The sequence below is a fragment of the Rhea pennata genome, chromosome 13 (assembly GCF_028389875.1).
Source record: "Rhea pennata isolate bPtePen1 chromosome 13, bPtePen1.pri, whole genome shotgun sequence".
Taxonomy (NCBI): domain Eukaryota; kingdom Metazoa; phylum Chordata; class Aves; order Rheiformes; family Rheidae; genus Rhea; species Rhea pennata.
This window is the reverse complement of record NC_084675.1, coordinates 6,654,814-6,671,241: the sequence shown is the minus strand read 5'-3', so window position 1 is coordinate 6,671,241 and position 16,428 is coordinate 6,654,814. Positions and strand designations below refer to the sequence as shown.

The window sequence follows — 16,428 nt, the reverse complement described above, 5'->3', positions numbered from 1 at the left end:
AAAGACCAGACAGAGCATGAATACTTAAATATCAAAACTCATGCTTTAGGCCTTTATTCTTCTAGGACTCACAGAAGTGTACTTCTATGCTGATATCACTCCAATTCTGAAAAACTGAGCAGAGATGACTTAAATTCCCCAAAGTTTTCAGTTAGTGAGGCTAGATGAGATGCTTACTGGTGAAACCTTAAAAATTAAGGCAATTAATTAATTGACTCAACACAAATTTAGAACTTTTTGAGCTTTGGCCATGGCAAAGATGATGCCTTTTTAAAAAAAGAAAAAAGAACAAAACAAAAAAAATACCCCCACAAACTGACCCCACCTCTCTGAAAAGGAGGAAAAAAATAAATAAAAGAGAAAAAGGGTACCCACACCTATCATGAAGTACTTCCAGCCTACATTCTTCTTTTACCAACTCCTTAAAGATAAGTGTTTGCAGTGTATTGGGTTGTCATCTAAAATAATCTCATGTATTCTTATTAGAAGATATATATACATTTATCATCTCTCAAACATCATCTGTCGTTGTGTTGTGAGCTTTTTCTGGGAGGTGGGAAGGAATAAGGTGAAGCAAAAAAAAAAGGGGGGGGGGCAGGGCAGGGAAGAAAGAAAGATACAAAAAATATTAGGAAGCCAGATCACCACATCCTGCTGTGGTCTGAGAGAAGAAGCATCTCTCACACCTGTAAGTCCTACTGCAATGAAGAAAAATAAAAACTGTGGTTAGCCTTCCACATATTTCACAAGCACTTTCCAAATTTTGTTCAGTTCCATCAGGCCCAGCAATCACAAGACTTGTTGGGGGGGGAGGGGAGCTAAGGCAAGAAAGCCAATATTCGCTGCGCAAGGGACGGGGCCAAACTGCAGGGCTGCACCCCACACGCCCTCCCCCAACCCCCCCCCCCCCCCTTCTCCCGCTCTCGGGCAGAGGGACGCCCCGCTTGAGTCCGGCGCCTGTTCTACATCCCGAACAGAGGCCAGGACAGCGGAGGGCTACAGGGCTGCTTTTAGGGCGAGCAAACGCCTCTCCGCCCCCTCCCTCCGCAGAAGCCTCGCGCCAGGCCGCGAGCGAGGAGCCCCGCGGGGCCCGAACAACCGCCGGGGGCCGCTCCGCTCCGCTCCGCTCCTCAGCGGCGCCGCTTCCCGCGCCGGGCGATGCCGCCGCCTCAGGACGCGCCGGCACCTCGCCCTGCGCTGCCCCAGCCCCCCCCCCGCCGCGCGGGCGCGGGCGCGGCCCCGGCACGGAGGAGGCGGCGCAGCCCCCGCCCCCTCGTACTCACGGCCCCCCGCCAGCCCCGCGCCGCTCCGCCGTTAGCAACTGTCTCTGTTGCTACAGCCGCGCACTTCCACTTCCGGGGAAGCGGGGCCGCGCTGCCTGCTGGGAGTTGCAGTTCGGGAGGGGCAGCGGGGCCGCCGCAGCGCGCGGCCCAGGACTACAAGGCGGCCTCGCCGCCGGCTCTCTGCTTCCGGGTCGCGGGGCGCGCCGGGAGTTGTAGTCGCCCCGGAAGCTGGGTGTCAGCGCGGTGCCGGCGGGAGCTGCGCGGGGCGGCCGAGGCGGGACGGGCCCCGGCGCGCGCCGCTCCGCGAGGCCGAGGCGGCGCCATGAAGCGGAGAGCAGGGGAGCGGGAGAAGGAAATGAAGGTACCTCCTCTCTGCCTCCTGCTCCCCGCGGTTCAGCCCTGAGGAGGGTTCCCGGAGCGAGCCCAGCGCCGGCGGCGCGGCGGGGGCCGGCGGGGCAGAGCGGGCTTCGGCGGTGCCGGAGGAGGAGGAGGAGGGGGAGGCCGAGCGCACGGGCGTGTGTCGTGGGGCGGCGGGAGACTCTCCGAGGATGCCGAGAAGTTTTGTTGTTGACGGGGGCAGCGCCAGCCGCAGAGCTGCCTGCCCCGCCGCGGGCCGGTGTGGGCAGCGCCCCGCGTCTGCGGCCGCCCCCGGAGCCCCCGGGGCGTTGTGGAGGCCCGGGCACGGGGCTGGGACGCCGCTGCCGCGGAGGCCTGTTGGAGTGCTGGGCTGGAATCGAAAGCTAACTTTTTGGTGCCAAGGTTTGCTTAGCTTTGTCGCTCTCATTGAGTTGGGAATTTTAGGGAAGGGGGGGAATTCTAGGAGGTTTGATACAGTCTCAATAGGAGTTAATAATAAACACAGGGTATTACAGACTCTGGGCTTAGATGCTTTAATTTAAAGGGAAATTCTGGAGCATTAAATGAGAAAATCATAACGGTAGATGCTTGTTTGTTGTTGTCAGTATGTTCTTCGTAAGTTTTGTAAGTGCACTTTTACTTTGAATTTCAAAAGTTCTCTTACTCTATGCTAAGCCTAACCTGAATAGATTAATTGTATTTGTTTTAATACTATTTTAATGTTATTGTAAGTCTTCTATAGCATCTTTGCTTTATAATGCTTTTTCTTGATAACGTGCTTTTATGCAGTGCTGATATGTGCTTACATTGGTGATGTAATTAGACTGTATGTAAGCAAACTTAGCACTGCTGGATGTTTCGCTGTTTCACGTACCTGTTAGAGGGCTTGTTTCCACCACAGTGTACAATGCTTGATTGTTACTACATATTTAATTCTACTCTGAGGCCAGTTTGATGATTGTTATACCTCTGCTGATTTTGTTTACAAAATACTGGTGCAGCGAATTAGTAGGTTACCTGTTTGGAAACATAATGCTCATTCAGTGATGCTGATGAGTTATTCCTCTATGAATTTAGGAAAAAGTTTTATATAGTGATGTTCTGGTTCACTGTCTCTGCATACAGAGTGCAGTTTTTGGTGTTGCTATTAGTTTATCATTTACCATTTAAAATTAATTTTACTACAAGGATAGGGAAGTGATCTGACTTAACAGTTTACATGTAAATATTTTAATAGAAAAATATTTTTAAACAATTCTTCAAGGCCAACCTAGTCACATCCTAGTTTATCTTTCTGCTATTCTCCTTCATAAAGGATAGTAACTTCTACGTTTCATTTGTGCTCTGCTCTTTCCATACATATGAAAGCACACACAGACGTAAGCTGTCCCATCCAATCCAATGTGACTACGTTACAGAAAGAAAGCATGCTTTTGTTTCGTCTATATGTTCATGATATCCATCCAAGAGCTGGATTTAGCTTATGTCTTGCAATATATCTGACCATTTTTGGGAAACATTTGCCTTAGGAGAATAATTGTCATTGAGAAGACAGTCAATCCAGGATACAGTATGAGGGAGTAAGTGTGAAAATTTGAACAACACTGACAAAAAATGTAGAAGGGCAAGGCACTTGAAGGTATATTAGAAAAGCAACATATAACAAAACCACAAGGAACCACAATGTGGAACATGAGTGCCTTAGACATACCTAGAAGTCATAAATGCATGTGTAGAGAAGAATGAAAACGAGAAAAAGGTCCTTAGAGAAAATTTAAAGAGGGAATAGTTATAGGGTGCCTTAGAAGTTGGATATTATTTGTAGAAGTTTTGAGTGTACTGAAAGAGGGGAGGAAAAAAAAAAGGAGCCAGTAAAGTGTCTTGAAGGACACTGCAAGAGAAGTCAGCAATGGGGAGAAGAGGGGGCTATACAAAGAAAAATATATGCTTTCTTTTCAGAGAGACATCCTCATACTGTGGTTACATGCATTTATTTTATTTATTTATTTATTTATTTATTTATTTACAAATAATTACAAATTTCATCTTTGGATTTCTGGCAAAAAACTCTGTTCATCCTTCAGTCCCTGAGTTTAAGCATTATTTATTTATGTTGCTCAACAAAGAAATGCTCAAGGCCAAGAAAGTGTGTATTTATTGTAGTAGCTCTGCCAAGACTTAGGTCCTAGGCAAAATTTTTCATAATAAGCCAAATACTATTGCGGTTAACCTGACCTCTTTTGGAGAGCAGGATTTATGGGGCCTACAAATGAGAGGGAAGTGGCTGGATAGAGAAGCTGGTTTGGATTATAAATCTCCTGGCCATGTCTCTGTTCTGGAAAATGAAATCCTGAATAAAAGTTTATTTGTGTTTTGCAAGATTTGTTTACAGTTAAGTGTTATCTATCAGAAGCCTAGTGATTGGCTTCTGCTTTGTAATGAAACAGTGTATAACTTATATGTGACAAGCTGTCCATTCACAGCTAGTTTTGCAAGTTAGGTATGACGTAAAATACAGAGATCATTAATTTTATAATAAAATCCAAATAGTCACAGCTGGATCAGTTCCTGGCCTACAATGTGATGCAGTTTCTCCAAGTATTGCTGTACTAACATCTCTCTGAGGGTAAGATCTAAACACAGCTGTTAAGAATTGTTTCATCAATTGTCCCAGGTCTAAATGCCTGAGTAATTCTCTGTGCGTGCAAAACAGTGGCTTCGCAAGAGACGTCTCTAATTAGATCTTAGAGAAAGTTGAGTAGTCTATTGTAGCATACTTGCTTTTTGTTTATTTCTTAATGAAATCACCATGTATATAACACGTTTTGGCTTATGCTGTTATAAGGGAACACTTCTGTTCCATGGACACTTGGTAGAGTATCTCTAGTGCAGTGCTGTCATACAGCCATTTCCACATTGCTAAACTGGTATGAGTACAGTTGAGCATCCAGCAGTTTGTGCTGGTAGGTGGTGTGCAAGCCCAGGAAGAGACGGAGGAAGCAAAATCATTCCTGCGAAGAGGAGCTGAAAAATGTTGGAGAACCATGTCTATAAAATAATCATTCAGCTGTCTTAAATGCCATTTTGGAGATGCTAGTGTCCTGTGGAGTATTACTCAGAGTTTTAAGTGGACACCAGAACATAATTATTCTAAGATTTTAAAGACATCTTTACAGATGTTGCATGCTGGTGGCTTCTGTCTTCCTCATAGCAAATACTGCTTTTGTGCATGATCTTACTTAACATAAAAACAGAACTATTAGACTAGGTGTTGTTGATTAGCAGGAGAGGCATTGTTTTTGATAAGTTCACTTAGAATGTTTTCTCTCCTTTAAAAGGAAAACAGATTTTCCCTAAGTTTGAATATTTATTATCCTGATTAATATTCACAGTTTAGGTATAAAAGTTCATGTGTAATATATGACTGTTCTCAAGGCTTGCTTCTTTTTGTCAAAACTTTATAAAGTAACTTTCAATGCAAATCAAATTTCAAAATTCCATTAACTCTATCTATATGCTGCTTCTTGGTACTGTTTGCACATTAAGACCCTATGTCATTGCCGTATGAGAGACAGGATGCTCGGCTAGTCTGGAATATTATTTTCTTTTACATGAAAAAGATTACATTGGTGGCTTTTTGGAACATGCTGTTAAGCCCAGTTCACAATTACCTATTGTAGCTATTTACACTAGGTCATGTTACAATGAAACGAGAACCAACAATGCTGAATTTATACTGTTACATTTGTACAGCTCCCAGCACAGCTGGGACCCCATTCCAATAAAGTTACTGCTATACTAATAATAAATAAATCAATATGCACATATATGTGTATTCACAAGGGGTTTATAAAGGTATTCATGTACAGTTTCACATTTGTGATACGTGTTAGACAAAGTAGCAAGGAAATAGCAAGCTTTAAACAACAGAAAGCCCTGCAAATATTTTATTTACAGGACGTAAAGAAGAATACACAATGGTCTGGTTGAGACTGTGAATTTCTGACTTTTAGCTGGTGAAAAGTATTTCCTGCATCATCCTAGTCTTTGCTGCTTGGAAAATACTATACTGTTAAATAATCTAAAATGGGTTGCTTCAACATGTCAGTACTCATAGGGAAAATAGACAAGTGTTCTCAGAACACTTAAGAGCAGGGGAATGATTTTAGGATTAATGCTGAAAAATAGTCACTGATGTCATGCAATTACATGGATCAACTTTAACACTGTCTTGTTATAGTTTGTTCAATTATTCAATTATTATATTAATTTCTTGCTTTCTGTTGCGGTTCTCCTTTTCTCTTAAGATGAAAAGATATGCTAACTCTTCCAACTGAAAGATTGAATAGATTCTTTTAGAAGTTTTATTAAAGAAAATAAAAGCTAATGTAACAACTGAGATGCAATTAAAAAGCTTGTTGTCACGTTGTATTTCTGCTTAGGTAAACAGTGTGCAGGTTTTAGCAGAATCAGCAGTCAATATGCCAGTAGTGATTTTTGTGGTAATCTCATTATTGGCCCTTAACACTATTAATGAGACAATAATTGAGAAGTATTGTTGATAGTCACATAAGACATGATTTGTATATTGGAAATGGTCAGGTAGAAGCCTTACATATGCAGAATAAAATGCAAGAAAGAATGCGTAGCAAATGTTCCTTGCTTTTAAATTCATCACATCCCAGCTGCTTAAATTGTCTCAGCTGCTAATGCTGGAACCATTACAGTAATGGACTCAGCAAATGAAGGAGAACCAAGACATACACACTATTACTGGAGGGGTAATTTTCTCTTCATCTGTAATAGCAGCAGTGCCTAGTATTGATCAGACCATCAAGATACTAATCCTCTGTAAAATTACTTGTTATAACTGAAAACGTGTTAATTCAAATCAGTCTGTCCTGACTTTCTACTTACTATTGAATGCAAACTGTTAGATGGTTTATTTTTTGTGATTTAAAGCCTTTATACTGATGATAGTTGGAGCTTCTTCTGCAAGAGTGAGTGCTTAATCTTAGCTATGGCCCAGGGTTGTCTTTTTGTTTTAAATAGAACATCACCCACTTAATTAAGAGGTGAGTGTCTGTCTGGCTGATCTGAATTATATTGGTACTTTAGGCTTCCTGGATTTATTAAACATGTTGTTTTACGTTCAGTCATTTGTTTTTGCTGTAAATAAGAACAGATCTATGCTTCACATATTGGAAGCTTTTATGATCTCCGAGCTGAGGATGTGAGGGGCATGGATCTTTTCTCAAATCTCTAATTCGTGTCCTGCTGATTGTGGCCTGTAAGGCCATTGTGTATGTGTATGTATGTAATGCAAAAGAAGCAAAATGCCAAGGGTCTAAGGGTCTTCAGTTTACTTTGTTTCATTTGGTGGAGCATTTGGATCAATGGACTGGAAGTAGATCTTATTTTTAGGTCTGCAATACCCAAATTTGTTGTGTTGGTTTTTTATCTTTTTTTTTTATCTTTTTTCTTCTGCCTCTTCTGTTCTTTGATAATCTTAGGTGTTAAGATGTAAAGCTCATGTCTGTTACTTGTACAGCTTGTAACTAACTGGGGTTTTGATTTTTGGCTCAGTTGTATGCCACAAGTATAATGGTTGTTACAGGTGCACTGTACTTCATAGGACATGGCTGCACATAATTGTTCCGTTAACCCTGACCTTTCATTAGACTTACTAATTTGGGCTCCTGCCACATCACACTGTTAGTATCTTGTAGTATCTTGCCAGTTTGTGGGAGTTCATAGTAATAGTTCTAGAAGTGAGACAACATGCATAACTGTGGTGTGGGATTGTTTGTTTGTTTTAAGAAACTGATGGTATTCTATGCATCTTGGGATATTTTTTTTTCCATTGTAGTATCAAATGGATTTTTTACTTGGTAAGACCAATGGCATATTTATTTCCTAATTGCCCTTCTCCTTTCTATTTTTTCTTATTTTAACTATTCCAACTTGCCATATTTTGAAATAATTTGCATTTCCTAAAAAGTACTGGGGTGCCTTTTTGGGTATTTCTTTTTTCCAAAAGATTTAAATTCTTGCATAACTGTGGTGTGGGATTGTTTGTTTGTTTTAAGAAACTGATGGTATTCTATGCATCTTGGGATATTTTTTTTTCCATTGTAGTATCAAATGGATTTTTTACTTGGTAAGACCAATGGCATATTTATTTCCTAATTGCCCTTCTCCTTTCTATTTTTTCTTATTTTAACTATTCCAACTTGCCATATTTTGAAATAATTTGCATTTCCTAAAAAGTACTGGGGTGCCTTTTTGGGTATTTCTTTTTTCCAAAAGATTTAAATTCTTATTTGCAACTGTATATAGATACTGGTGGGCTCTATTTGCTGGCAAATATAAATATGCCAGATGAACCTTACTGGATGTTTAAAATTTCATCCAAACAAAAGTTTGGGGATTCTGTAAGAGAGACTCTCCATTCTGAATAATAATTGTGCTTTTTGGGTGTGGTGAGAAACAAGTCCAACCTTGTAACACTGTGTGTGAAAATGTGGAAAAAATTTCCTGTTATCTGCCTGGAAACACTTGGATAGTTAGTCATATTAAATGTAAATTGGTGCCACTCTTGAGCTCTCCAGAACCTCTCCTTAGGTCCCCATTAGAAAAGTATGAACGGTAATGCAATGGGAGAATAATCTTTTGACAAAAGCAAAACACTTTCCAGATTTCTCAAGGTCCATAGTACCTTCATGGACAACTTCTGAGGAAGGGCAGACAAAATGGCTCAGAGATGACACTCCTTTTGGTAACTGTGATGATTTTGATTACTTATCTGTCTCAGAACACTAAAATTTTAATCATTCTCATAAGGAGCGTCAACTCACTGTATGTTATTTGTTTAATTCTAATTTCACTATTGAACAGTCCCTTACACTTTAACTTTCAAGAGAACAGAGTAGAGATGTTCCAGTGAGTTTCTTGTATGATAGTATGGTTTATCTGGCTGTAAACTAACCTGCCAAATGTAAAAGTTGGACATAAAAGAAGTTCCCTATTGTCTTAATGAGTCTCCAGCTACACTGGGGTTAAACGTATCGTGCCAGTATGTTCTTAAACAATGATACTAAGTCAAAAAAAAGTGATCATATATTTGAGTTCTCCAAAAGTGCTATTGCTTTTACAAGTGTGCTTTACAACTCTGATGTTAGTGTTTATGGATATAGTTGAAAAGGAATAGAGTCCTAAAGGGTCTCCTGCTTCTTTGTAGAGGTAATATTTTGGATATACATGCAATACATGGGTAATTTCAAAAACATAATGATTATTGTTTACATTTATTTTCAAATCTTTTATACCTTGTTAAAAATTCCAGAGAAAAAACTTTGGGGAAATCTTTCCTGTTTTCTGTAGGAAAGAGAACTTCATGTGGTTTCTGCCCCCCCCCCTTCAGTTTTGAGTGAACTTTTTTCTGAAGAGAAATCATTTGATTTGGGTGAAAATTAATTTTGGAAGTTATTAGTATGTAATTCAATTTCAGAAAGCTACACAGTCTTAGATGCAGCTATAATCACTGAGCCCCTCTTATTTTCTGATTCTGAATCTTGGCAATTCCAGAAGGAGATCAGCATTCTTGAAACGTATCCCTGCTGGAGATAGAGTACATGGGCCTACTGTCACTTTTATTTATAGATTTGGAAAACATTTAATAATTATTATACTTTCCTTTTGGACAATGCACAGGATTCAGTTTCATCTGACCAGTGTAATAAAAGCAGGACAGGGCAAATGGTGAATGCATAAAGCATGTTTCTGTTCCCAGTGGAACTGGTTATCAAACTTTCACTGGCTTCAGCTGATGCAGGATTGGGCTCTCATGTTTTTAATAACTTATCCATGTCCTAAATTATTTAATTGACCATTAATGACCTAGAGTATCCAAAATACTAAATGATCCTCTTCAGTTGAGACTGAAAAGCATTATAGTATATTACTGCATTCACTAGTGAAGTGCAAAACATGGTTATGAATATTTATTACCATTTAGAATGTGATGCAGATTAAATGGATCCTTGAATCCTTCTGGACAAAGAATGACAGTACTGTAATTCCAAAACATTTTTTGAAATTACAGAAGACTTATTATGGGAAGAAACTCTGCTCCACTTTATTTAGACTAAACCCTTTTTATTTTATTACATTATTTCATTTTGCTTTGGTACACATGCTACACTGCTTTCTAAAAATAATTGCATCTTTATCTCTTAAAATTTTGTTCTGTTTCGTTTTGCCCTTTTGTCTGCTGCTCATCCCACCACTTTTATTTAAGACTGTAAAGTTACTTTAGTGTAACTGCTGTTGTCACCTTTGCCCTTAGCTAATCAAATAGTTTACCTTGAGGGAAGCATTTATCTCCCACTTTCATTATTATTATTTTCGTAGCTGTAAAGATATATATTTTATGTCTGCAGAAGGCTGTAACAGTGAAACGAGGTATTGATCTGCTGTATATGGCAATTTCTTTCCACCTTGCCATCGATACCATGTCAGCCTCTGTCTGTACTGTGGTTGACCTCACAAATAGCTCTTTATGTTCCCATTGGATTCAAATGATATACTATGCTCAAACCTAAATCAATGAATGATTATAAAGTTCTTAGTATTATTTCATAACCCCCAGGCAACTTGTACTTCATGCACTGAATGCTTGAAAAGGTACCTAATTAAAGTATGTTGCAGATTCTGTTCTGAAGTTTAAAATTATGTTGAAGACAAATGTTCTATAACATTAAATTTGGCGTCTGATTTAGATATTTTCCAGATACTAAAATTACTGAAACTTCTACCTGTAATTCACCAGAGTCTCCAATCTACAGTGGCAAAAGAATTTACTAAGTGCAAAATTTCCCATTTCTGGTATGCAGTGTTTTGAGTGCACAAATGTCTGGATCTTGCTAATGGCAGCTGGATCTTGCTAATGAAAGGTCATGAATGGTACACTATAGAGGGGAAAAAATGGAAGTAAAGATAAGATTTTCATTTCCTGAAAGTGAACAGTAAGTTTAAGTAGCTCTGGGATTTAAAAACATTCTGTCTGCTGTTACTGCTTTGTCGAATGATACACCTTGTGTTTACTTCTATCAATGTAACTGGTAAAATTTTGTTAAAATATACATCTATGGATTTTTTTTTTTTAACTGTGAATGATTAGGTGGGATTTTCAGCAGTATTTAAAGAGCTTAAAGCCCACTCCTACTGATGGTAAAGTCAGGCAGGGAGCTTTTTAAAATCTGACTTGTCTCCAAGTGGTAGGCCTCTTAAAATATATACAGTTGTGTATATTGAAAGGACTGACTGAAGATTGTATACAAATGCTTATGCAAATTAATTAAAGAGCAGTTTTTACGTTTGGGAACTACTTAATTTGTATGTTGGCAGTATTCTCTCCTGATTTACTCCCACAAAGCAACGTAAGTTATGTTATTGCAGTGGTTAGTGAAAAGCAGTAGCAACGCTCTTGTGCTCAAAGGAAATACTTCACTGTCTGTTATCTAAATCATCTGATGGCAAACAACTGCAGATGGTAAAATATCGAACAGTGCTCTGTTGGTGCATGTATGTGTACCTAATCACAGACTGAAAACATAATGAAGTGTTTAATCCGAAGAAGCTCTGTAGGAGAAAGTCATTTTTGACTTGTCACAGACAGTAACGAATATAAACAACAGTGAAATGACCATCATTCTGTGTTAAGAAACTCACTTAGAATCAGAATTTAATTAGAAAATTTCCATTTTTTTTTCTTTAAGAAAATGATCATTTGTCAAAAGTAACACTTTCACAGAGCTTTTAGGAAGAAAACTTGCAGAAAATCATTTTCAGTGACACAGATTTAGAATCTAGGATTTCAGTTGTGTATTCTGAGACTTTAAGTGGTGTGTTTTAGTATGTAACATAAAAACTGGAAATTATATCAAAGATATTATCAGTCAGAAACTGTTTTTATAAGCCTGGAGTTTTTCTTAAATGTGTGGGGAAAATATTTTTGTTGTATTTAAGTTACTGTGAAACTTAAAATATCCAGTTCTATCTTCTATTCAGGCAGGAGCCAAGTGGTACTTTTTATTGTGTTCATTATTTCAGATTTTAGGAACACTTGGTGAATATAATGAATCAAGTGTCCATCAATACAAATAGTTATGGGGGATCTTTACTGACTTGATAGCAGGTAAGATCAAAAGACATTTCCACTCCCCCTTTTCCAACTGTTTATTTTTTTTAACTGACTAATTCAGTAGGCAATTACCTTTTATTGATATTCACTGCTCTGTTTTCTTGTCTCTGCTATGTGGAATGTAAAAAGTATACTTTAATAGTAATATTTGTTTTGTTTCTTTCAAAACTTGATGAAGACGGTGGTATATTAAGCCTGTGCATTGTCAGCCCAGGAAGGCTTCAAATATGCACTGTCTTTTGTTTCTTAAATTTATGTCACTGTTTCTAACACTGGTGTCTCAAAAGTGGCCCCGTGAAATAATCATGAGGACACTGTAGGTGTTTGTTCAATGGAAAGTATTTACATGTGGAAAAAAATGAGGGAAAAGTAGTTTAAGTACTACAGAGATTTTAATGTTCTAGCATTATATATTACTTCTGAAAGTATGGTATTTTTACTTTTTATTTTTTAGTGAAAATCCATAACCTTTGGTTCCTTTCTCTTAAACCAATTTTTCTTGGATTTGTCATGCAGAATTTCTATAGATTTGGGGACGAAGCTACTTTCTATTTTGCGTTACAGATCTGTGTGCTGTATTGGACATTACTTAGGTAACATGAGCCAATCAGTATTGTAGCACGAGATCCAACACGTGGTTTAGTCATCTGTTTTGTTTTTGTTTTCTTTCCTCTAGCCAGCTCCTAATGTTTAAAAGTTTTCTTTTGTTTTGTTTTTTAAGAAAAGGTTTTTGCCTTTATTCCTACTTGTCTTCTGTGTTTCTTTGCATTTTAAAGATTCATATTTTTGAGTTACTTTACACGAGCTTTTTCTCCACTATTATTTCAAAAAAGAGTTGAGACTTTGATGTAATTTCAGGACTCCAGCAACTGGTACTTCAAGAACTCCTCAGAAACACTTGACTTCTGCAAGCTGTGGTAACAGTAAATAATGGGGCTCTTAGTGGAGTACCTCTGGTTCTGTCCTCCGCAGTTACAGGGAAGTCTAGGTATCAGGCAGCCTTCCCTCAACTGTGGTAAAAATCTTATGTTACCGAAGCATTTGCATTACTCAAATACATTCACCTGTGCTCCTTAGTATATCTTATCATCTCATGTTATTTCATAAGTTTGTCCTCAGAAAACACTTGTTTCTTTCCCCTTTCCTTTGTAGTAGGAAAGTGTTGTTTTAAAATTTCTCTATGCTTCAATTTCCATTTGTAGAAAAGGGAACTTTCCTGTTATCACAAGTAAATTGATAGCATATCATAGACATAAAATATACTGCTCACGTTCCTTGCGACTGAACAGTGTGCATGCAACAAGTCCAGTTTCTTTTGGAGAGCATTGGACTCTGAAATAGCAACAGTGTGGGGGCAGTACGCATGTTCCACGTGCAGCTCGTGATCAAAGAGTCAAGAAGTGATGTATGTGTGCAGTAATGTTACGCTTTTTACCAATGACAAATGAAGTCAGGACATCCAGAATTTGATGTCTTGAGATTTCAGACAAATACAGAAATTCCATGGACTTCATCCGGGCTGCATTGTGAGCTAGGAAGAGAAGCAGCAACTCTGAGGGAGAAAATAGACTTGCGCTGTATGTAACCAAGCAGGTCCTTTAACAGTTAAGGAGTATGCTTTTTTTCCTTTCTCCCACCTTCTCAGGAACACCCATCAATAGCATCTATAGGCTGAAGTTCATAATTTCTTTATAGACATGCCCCCCCTTTGTCTATTAAAAAAAAAAAAAAAAAAAAAGCCTTGAAGTTTGTCCTTTTGTCCAAAATACATGATAAATTGTGATTTTACGCTTGTGGCTTCCTGAATTCGTCGTCATTGAAAAATAGGCTTGTTTTTATCTATAATTTAAAAAGTGTTGACAGTATGACTTGTGCAATAGAAGATATGAAGACAGTCACTGCCTTGAAGCGTTTGTGCTCTGTGTGTGTCTGTGTACGTGACAGACAAGTGGTTTTATGCTTCACAGTCCAAATGCATTCCTCATAAATAATGACGATTCACTTTCTATTTAGTTTGCACAGCACACAGTTTGTGAATAAGGGCTTTAATGTGTTAGTATCATGACAGAAATTGGTACAAAGCAGTAATGTCACAAACAGGATGATATCAGTGACCCAGCAAAGAGAAACAAGCACTTTGCATGTTGATTTGTTTTGTTAAAGGGCAATATTTGGCCTTGTAAGTGCAAGAGAGATGGACTGTTTATGAAAAGGGCATAAGGAGCCAACCCATATGATCCTTTGTCAGCCTGATTAAATTTAGTGTCAAGTATCAAGTATTCATTCATATGAAAGATGAGAGGCATCACTGTTTATCTAATAAAAAAAAAAAGTATCTCTATTTTTCCTCAAGTCTTTTATATGTTAATAGAGGGAAACATGAATACGATCACATAATTTAAATGTGTAAGAAAAAATATATATCTTCTTGGCAATGGGTTAAAAGTAAGATGTATATGTATTATGCAAAATAATGTAATTTCTTGTTAATCATGCTGTTCAAACCATAACTCTTCACAAAAAAATGTGCTTTTAAGCAAATAGAAAATACTGTTATTGGACCATTTATTATAGAAATGGCTGGGATATTTGGAGACTAATGCAAAGTATTTATTTGTATACTTTAACATATACTTCTATTGCATTATTAATATCTAAATAAAAATTAGAATCCCAAGTGATTTTATTAGCCCTAATTATAAGATGTTAGGGTCTGCTTTTTAATAGTGGAGGAAATCTCAGTGTTTAGAAAACTAGTATTAAGGGTGTGATTTGGAATTAAGTGCATGCAGTTACAAGAAACCTGAATTATAAAATATTTAAACTTCTGTTTAATATTGTAGAGAAGAGGAAAAGTTTGTGTTCCTTTTCTCTCACCCTTCCTATTCTGCCAAATCTGGCTTGCTTAAAAAAACTGCTGGGAACTCTGTTTAATGTTGTATTTTGCATGCATTTGTGATTTTTTTTTTTTTTTTTTTTTTGGGGGGGGGAGAGAGGGAAGAGAGTCGAATTTGAGACAGACAGCTTGAATGGCATGCTGTCAGTTTGACTCTTCACGAATTGGCAGTGGTCTCATTTAGGACCTTCAGATATGTGTCTGCCTGGACAGACTGAGAACGTTTTGCATGTTCTTCAGAAGACAACCCTTCCTTGCTGCCTCACAGTATTCAGTGGTGCATGACAGTTGCCCTTCATTGCTGTCTTCTTAGAACTTAACCTTTGACCGTCCACTTAGTCGCTGCGCAACGGTTGGAGCAGGCCAAGATGTTCGTGAATGACGGGCACCGGCCTGCAACGTGCTTGTCATTATCTGACTGTCAAAAGTAGCCTGCCATTGGACTCCATCAAGGTTTGAAACCTATGTGCAGCAGCCCATATTGCTTAACTTCCAAGGCTGTCAGCGGGGTGATCAAATGTGCATAGAAAATGTGTGTTGAATACATCTTTGATCATAATATAGGGAGATATTTTTGTGAGTGTGCTAAATGTATTCATATGACTTTCACAGGGCCAAGAGGTTGAAACTGCTGCCAGGGTAAAAAGTGAACTGTTGTCTCCTGTGGTCTAAGTTTCAAACAGCACAATTTAGATTTGAACAGCTCTGCCAGTTAAACTCTCAGCTTGTCTTGCGTATCCTATCAGCTTTTCAGCCAGCAGTATAAGCAGCGAGATACTAGACCAGTGGTGCCTGAGGTTAGCTGTCAAACTGGAATGTTATTTTGGATCTTGCTGTAGTGTAATATTATAGAAGGAGGTCAGGCTGTGTGATTTGTAAAGCAGTTGTGAGAACTTAAAATGGCTGAAATGTTATTTCAGGTACTTTTTTTTTCTTTTTTTCTTTCTTTCTTTTTTTTCCCCTTCTTGAAAGAGTCCAAGAGAAGACAGAATTTAGCATGATATAATAAGAAACCTGAGGCAATGTAAAATGCTCATTTTTCTCTCATGCACAGAATACAGTGCATAGAAGTGCATCAAAATTCAATCTGAAAAATTAAGACTGAAAATCACCAAGTAATAAATGCTTGACATTAAAAATCTTCAATGGGCAGGCATGCTTATATCTTCTAATAATGAAAGCTAAAGACATTCAGGGCTGAGCCTCATCCTCAATTAAATGAATAGGAATTGTACCATTGACTTAAGTAGGATCACAAGCTTGGTGTATAAGGGAATCATATATTCAAACTATCATATAATAACAATACATGGAATTACTTCATGCTTGAGTTGTATGCTTCTTTAGCATAGTATTTGTTACTTGTGCAAAAACTATCTGTAAATGCAGTTTACTAAATTTTAAGTGTTTTCTCAAAAATCCAATTCCTTTAGATTTAAAATAGTATATCAAAATAATATCACAATATATGTCAGCTTTAAAAAATTGAGATTCACTAGGTCTTTTTTGTAATGGACAACTTTTTTTAATCCAAAGCATAAAATTAGCATTATCTTGCTAAATGGCTATAAAAACTTTTTCATATTCCCAAAAAATTTGTGTTATTTCAGTAAAACAATAAAATTAGAAAATATGGTGACTAGTTAGTAATAGCAAAAGAATTATGAAGGGAACACTCTTATTGTCTG

The 16,428-nt window shown here is 38.1% G+C and overlaps 2 protein-coding genes across 19 annotated transcripts in view; one reads left to right on the top strand and one right to left on the bottom strand.

The window, feature by feature from the left end:
* RPGRIP1L (RPGRIP1 like) overlaps positions 1–1,329 on the bottom strand; it is an 82,941-nt gene extending 81,612 nt beyond the window's left edge. For 15 of the 17 annotated variants that reach the window (XM_062586438.1, XM_062586444.1, XM_062586445.1 and 12 more), the window contains exons 1-2: positions 1,280–1,327; positions 376–546 (exon numbers count right to left, since the gene is read on the bottom strand). The gene's annotated coding sequence lies outside the window, so the exon portion shown is untranslated. Of the gene's footprint in view, positions 1–72; positions 323–375; positions 547–1,279 lie in introns of those variants that run through there. The other 2 variants (XM_062586440.1, XM_062586441.1) reach the window with 2 other exon arrangements.
* A 209-nt stretch (positions 1,330–1,538) lies between these two features.
* The window catches only part of FTO (FTO alpha-ketoglutarate dependent dioxygenase), a 256,777-nt gene continuing 241,887 nt past the window's right edge, over positions 1,539–16,428 (top strand). For both annotated transcript variants that reach the window (XM_062586153.1, XM_062586154.1), the window contains exon 1: positions 1,539–1,644. In XM_062586153.1, coding sequence (XP_062442137.1) covers positions 1,606–1,644 — 39 coding nt within the window. In that variant the 5' untranslated portion in view covers positions 1,539–1,605. The remainder of the gene's footprint in view (positions 1,645–16,428) is intronic.